Source organism: Tupaia chinensis, unplaced genomic scaffold (genome assembly GCF_000334495.1).
Source record: "Tupaia chinensis unplaced genomic scaffold, TupChi_1.0 Scaffold000132_1, whole genome shotgun sequence".
Taxonomy (NCBI): domain Eukaryota; kingdom Metazoa; phylum Chordata; class Mammalia; order Scandentia; family Tupaiidae; genus Tupaia; species Tupaia belangeri.
Window position 1 is genome coordinate 4147342 of NW_006159601.1, and position 6837 is coordinate 4154178.

At 41.1% G+C, this 6837-nt stretch overlaps 1 protein-coding gene across 1 annotated transcript in view; it reads right to left on the minus strand.

Annotated features, from left to right (window-relative positions):
* Window positions 1–308: 308 nt before the first annotated feature.
* The window catches only part of NDFIP1 (Nedd4 family interacting protein 1), a gene marked incomplete at its 5' end in the record, with an annotated part of 24200 nt that continues 17671 nt past the window's right edge, over window positions 309–6837 (minus strand). Inside the window, 2 exon segments of the mRNA XM_014586401.1 lie at window positions 309–1347; window positions 6598–6703. Of these exon segments, the coding sequence (XP_014441887.1) occupies window positions 6600–6703 (104 nt within the window).

The following is a 6837-nucleotide window of genomic DNA, read 5'->3' on the forward strand; positions in this document are numbered from 1 at the left end:
AGTAAATTATGTAAGATCACATCTAAAGATGAAGTATAACTGGAAATTCCAGAATAATTTCTGAGCTCTGAACAATTTCTCCCTATTTTTGGTCCACTATTTTTTTCAGAACCAATGTTCACATATATTTTTAGGAATGTACTGAGTAGGTATGAAAGAAAGGGATTTCCTGTGTTGAAATGAAGAAAAAAAAATCTGACCCAAGGACTAGTTTTGTTCATATTTACTGAATAATTCTGTAAGATCAGAAAAAACTGACTCAGCAATTGACAAATGCAAGCCAAGAAATTCAACACTAATCTACAGCAAAAGGTGCTACACAAGAGACATTTATTAATGTTCTGTTGTATTTACAGTTTTAACAATGCAAACCAAGGTGAATTACCACTTGGCAGAAAGCACATCATCCTACATTTGTAACATCGGTTTCTGCTAACACATTGTAAAAGCTAGTAGTACAGCCTGTTAGGGATCATCTCAAAAGTTTCAAGCTAATTCTTTCTTTGCTCCTAATACCTAATCCTCTCCCTACATCCATCTCTTGACCTGATCATCAGAAGACGAAAGAAAAAAGGGTAGGGACTCTAATAGTACAGAAAGTGTCAAAAATTACATTTTAGTAATTAGCTGCATTTGTTCTTGTCGTTTCAATTTTATACAGCGACAACATCTTTAGAATTCCTTAGGTACAGACCATAGAACAATAAGGTACTGTGAAATTTCAAACGAAGACTATAGAAAAAAAAAAAGAATGCTTACTATTTACCAGTTAAGAACAGACTTTTGGACCACACCTTAAGTGTATTTTGCACTATGAGTTTGTTTCCAGTTGTTCACACAGTACATTTCTAGATTAATTTTAACAGCAAATATGGATTGTGTGCAAAAAATGCAGTCATAACAGAAACTTTATCTTTTGAGAAAACCCCTTTAAAATGACCAGCATTATACATATCTTACACTAAAATATTTAATTCCAAATTCATTTTGAGATGGAGGGTGAATAAAGCAAGATTGCCCCCTACTGACTACAGGGACACGGCTCATGCTATTTAAAATGACTACAAACAATATATAAGGCATTATTAATACATCACAGACTTGATTGCGAGAGCTTTTTCAAACATTAACCACTAATGATTCAATGATTACAGAATTCTGCAGTAACTATTAAAATTTTACACCTAGAAACAAATAGAGAGAAACGATCTTTTTCAACAGTACTTTATTTTTTTAAAGCAGGTGATTAGTCCTCTGTGTTCCGCATCTTGATTCACTTCCTGCAGGTGTTCTCTAGCTTCTTGAGAGAGAATTCATAAGCGCAGGAAGGCCTTTGCCAGAAAACACCTGCCAGAGGAGGATATTGAATATTGAAACTAGTTAGCTTGCTATTTTGGCTGACAGAAGGATGTAGTCGCGAAAGAAGGCAGGATGTTCAGAAACGTGTTTTGACATCGTTTTAAGATTACTATATACTGACATCATAGTATTCCATAAACATTAACATTTCACTTCTCAAAGTTATCAAGGCCTCCGGAACTAGAAAGAACTACAGTGCTTTTTCCAAGAACCCATGCGGTCAGAAGTCTGTCTCTCCAAACCTCCTAACGGAAGAACAGAATGGAAGCAGCACTTCTTAATCCCATATTTAACCTGGTCGGAAATGATGGAAAAGTGGACAGAGAAACAGAATTCAGGTTCTAAAAACTACTGTTTATTCTGATAATTCAGCTAATCTCACACAAGGAGGATTTCCAGAGGGGATGTCAATGATGCCCACGTGACAGCACACGGCATCGGTTAAAAAAACTGGGGCGCTTACAGGTACTACAAATACATTGTTCTTGGTGTTTCCAGATTTTTTTTTTTGGCGGGGGGGAGACATAATGTGTGTGTGTTTGCCAGGGAGACAAAGACAGTGAGAGGGAAAGTGAGAAATCACCACCCAGGGATGAATGTCACACCGCAATCCCTTCCCCTCCACTCTCCTCTTGTGATCTTGGGCACACACACACGCCAGTGTGAGTTTCAAGCCACCAGGTCTGGAACTGGAACTGCCACTGGCCACTTGGGAGTCCAGCTACATAACTGCTATGCCATCTGCTGGCCCCTACAAATATTTCAATATAAAGTTTCTTAAAAACCCAATATATTTTTGGGTTGTGTTTCTCTAAAATAATAAATTTATATAGTCCCAAACTAATTTTATGAAAGGAATATACATAACTGAAATAAATGCTCTCAAAATAGTGCCCATACATGGTATTCAATGCGTTTTTTATTTAACAATTTGACATGTTTCTGTACTGGCACAGTAGTTTGTCTTCGGTTCTTGTGGAAGTAACTCAGGAAGAGCTGCACGTACCTCTCTGTAGTCACACTGAGAGGGGAAAGGCTGAAGTGATACACCACTGAGAAACTACTTGGTGGTCCCTGGCGCCAAGGAAGAGCTGGGTGGGCACATGTATCACCCGTTAGCTCACTTCCCCGGCACTCCAAAGTACTATAAAAGCCACAAGCAATTCTTTTATATCTTTTCTGATTAAACTACTGCATAAATCTTTAAAAAGCTGCCAAAATGGAAAGAATCTACAACACTGGGGAAATTAACATATTTTTTAAAAACCATCAACATGTTTCCAAACTCTGAATTCAGTTATGTTTTGATTTGAAGTAAACTGATGATACTGATACAGGGGCAGCTTTTCTTTAGATTGAGAGAAATAGAGAGACTGAAAGCCCTCGGAATGTGTACAGGCATCAAAGAGAGACACAATAAGAAAAAGAACTCTAAAAGCTAAGCAGAAGCAAAAAGAAAACTGGTAGATCCACGTTAAGTTAGATTTCTGCAGTGAAGTCAGATCCATTACAAGCCTACTTCCAGGGACTGTCTGATGGATGAATATATATGTCTCACACACACACACACACACACACATATATGTATATCCATCCGTTTATTTATTTATTTAATTTTGGAGGGGTTTTCACTATAGGGCAAGTGTGCTCGCCAGAGAGAGAAAGAGAAAGACAAAGAGACAGAAAGTGAGAAATCACCCCCCCCAGGGGGGGTGGCCACGCCACAATCCCTTCTCCATTCTCCTCTCCGGATCTTGGGCACGCATGCACACACGCCCGGCATGAGTTTAAGCCACCAGGTCTGAGATTTGAACCGTGGTCAACTAAGTGGGAGTTCAGTGACGTAACCATTACGCCATCTGCTGGTCCCTATTTTTTAGTTTTTAACCATAGGGCACATGCACTTGCTGGAAAGACAGAGACAGAGAGAAGGAAGTGAGAAATCACCCTGTAGAGGGGATGACTATGCCATAGTCCTTCCTCTTCTGTCTTCCTCCTGGGATTCAGGGTGCACATGCACATGCATCTGGAGTGATTTTTCAGGTTGCTGGATCTGGGACTTGAACTGCAGCTGGCCATATGGAAATCCAGAGCTTTGGCCACCATACCACCTGCTAACCCCTCTTTATTTATTTTTAAATTCTAAATACTGCTGTAAATTCCTAAACCCTTAAGGCAGAGCTCTGATTCCTCTCTGAATGTCAGGAATAATTTCAAAATAGTCAGGGTATTAAAGCTGGGCAGAATAAACTCTATTATGCCTTCCAACGGGAACATTCAACTTTTCCCTGAGGAGGTTTCCAACAACTCCTAAAGTAGACTTCTGAAGCACTCTCAGACTTCAAAATTCTCATTAAGTCCCTCACAATAAAGGAAAACAATTTCATGCTCTCTCTCAACCCCGCTGCTATGTAAGTAGAAGCAAGATGATGAAGGTGTGCAATGCCCTAAACACTCAAATCTCCTTCTAACTTAAGAATCACGGAGACCAACGGGTGTGATAGAGAAACTCAGAGCTACCATTAAATAAAAGAAACCAGCAGCCTTTGTAAGGACTTAGGGGAGGTGGTGTGGTGGTTAAATCACTGGACTCCCATATAGCTGAGAATGGTTTGAGTCCCAGATGTGGAGGCTTGCTTTCTCACTTTCTCTCTATAGATGTCTGGTGAATGTAAGTGCCCTATAGCAACATTTTAAAAATTAATATTATATAAGATTAAATAAATAATTCTTTAAAAAAAAACCAATAAGGTCTTAGACTTAGTAACAGGAAATACTAATTTTTGAATCTTTGGTAATTAGAGTTAAACCTAAGGCTAACTATAAATCACAATCAGACACATGGATGAGTGAAGACAATGGTAACTGAATAAAGGTACACAGGACATCTGATAAACTTCTTTAAATTAGGATGTCCTCGGGCCTGTGGCCTGGTGGTTAAGGGAGCCAGAGCCCATATGGCCAACTCAGAATTTTCAATCTCAGCCCTTGCAGCTTGAAAAATATGCCAGCCATGTGAGCACATGTGTCCAAACCCAGACAGGATGGCGAGATGGAAAAGCGACTACAGTATGAGCATGCCCTAGTGAGGGAGCTTTCTCCCCCTTTCTCTGTCTCTGTTTCTTTCTGGTGAGTATGTGCACTTTCTGGTAAATTAAGGAAAAAGAAAAAAGAAAGAAAAGTGGTAACAATGTCCGTCTTTGTGACTAAATTCAAATTCAAGACATGTCACTCCCTTTTGAAATTGCAATAAGGTTCCTCCTCTTAAAACACACAAGTATACACTACTTTGAAGAATACGACTTCAATGCAAGCCTATTTTATAAACTATCTGTTACTTTAGTAAGTACTTCAGTATGTACATTTAATACCATGTATAAAATGCTTAATATAGTAAATGATAACATGGTGAAATCATCAGTGTAAATGTCTGACATGTTTATTACACCACGCTTGAAAAAACTTTTGTTACATTCAATAAGGTCGCATTATTCTGTTGCTTAAAAGCTTTTAATGCTGCCCCATAACCTGGCAAATTAAATATGGTGCTTTATTTTCTTGAGGGATACATCCTGCCACCGGCCTCGGCCCTCAACATCAAGAACCCCACATTTAGTAGATATGAACTATACTACCCAGCAGCGACGACAGAACAAATTGATGATAATTAGGCTTACGCTGAGCCAACACATTACTGGGTTTAACGGGTAGCTCCATGAACTTAACAGTTCTACTGCACGTCCGCTTAGTGCTCAAGGAATATGAGAGCACGGCTTCAACCTGCCTTTCCAGCCCTGATCCGCCATGCTCCTTTATGCTTCCGTCAAGCTGTTGAACCTGCCCCAAGCTCTAGACTTCCTTGCCTTGACTTGTGCTCCGCATTCTGCCACAGGTGATCTGGAAATTCTCCCCACATTATGCAGTGTCCACTGGCTGAAATTCTACCCCTCCTAGAAGGCTTCTCTCACCCTGGCCACCCGCGGCCTTTACAGAGCCTTGTCAGAGGCCTCCAGGTGGACTGGCCTATAGGTGGTGTTCAGGATCTGCTCTAGGAACCATCCAGACTTCTAAAGCCCCAAGGAACAAAGAGCCAGTCCAAGAAGGCCTACCAGATGTGTCACCAGAGAGGTCTCTCTCTGGTGTACTCCTTCTAGAGTCCCTACCTCTCCCTTCAGGCAGCTACTGATAGAAGATGGAATCAGCCTCTGAGCAAAACCAAAATCAAAGCAGCACTGTGACAGGGCTTGTCCTCCGATCTAGGCAAGGGAATGGTCCTTTCTCCCTACCTTTCCGTAGGTCTGACTCACCTCATCACTACCGAGATACCATCAGGGTATGAACTAGAATAAGGGCACCAGGAAAACCTCCTTGACTAGCTTTGAGAGAAAGAAGCTTTGATGGGCGGGGCCAGCAGGTGACATGGTGGTTAGGACACTAGATTCCCACGTGGTCAACTGTGGTTCTGAGTCCTGGACCTGATGGCTTGCAGACTCGCTTTCCCTTTCCCTCTGGTCAGTTTTTTTTTTCTTTTTTTTTTTAAGAGAGATTTTTGCTATAGGGTGTGTGCGCTCACTGGAGAGACAGGGACAGAAAGCAAGCAATCACCCCCCAGGGGGATGGCCTTGCCACAATCCATTCTCCTCTTGGGATTCTGGGAGTGCATGCACACGCACCCAAAGTGAATTTGAAGCCGCTGGGTCCAGGACTCAAATTGTGGTCAACTATGTGAGAGTCCAGTGACACAACCATTACGCCATCTGCTGGTCTCGTAATTTTAAAAATAATAACAATGAATAATGCCTAAAAAAAAAAAGGAGCAGCCCCAATGGGCTTGTTAGTAGCCCAGGCAAAATGAGTTCTTAAATAACCTACAGTAGATCCTGGCTCTGGGGTTTAGGGGCCCTACATAGTTAGAGGAGAAAGACTGGGCCTCAGGGTGCCTTCTTAATGTTGTCTTCGGGAACTGGTGCTACAGTACAGAGGATTCAGAATTTCACATTCCATCCAGCAGCTCAATAGCTCAGCATCCTACCTCCCTGAGGACTGCTAGGACTCCCAAATTCTCTCATCAACAGCTTTCCACAGAACCCCTAACTAAACTAGAAACTGCTAAAAGACAGGGATCGTGTCCTCCATACTTCCTCCCCCCCAGACACACTCTCTTTCTAAAGCTGAATGGAAACCTGCAACGTGTCACATGATTACACCGGGACTAGAATAACATTTTTTCTTTAATACCTTTAATAAATAAAGAGAACTCTGGTCCTGGGGAGATTTGAGAAAGTTTCTGGCATCTTCCGAACTTTTGCATAATTGATAAATCCTCTGAGAAACAGGAGAAAACCTAAAACCAAGAACACCCACTAGAGCCAGTATTGACCATCAAAGTATCCAGGGAAATAGGTACGATAATGCCGCCCATGGCAAGGAGAAAATCAGCTAGTTCAAAGCAAAATAGGTAAAACAGAAAAAAAAAAA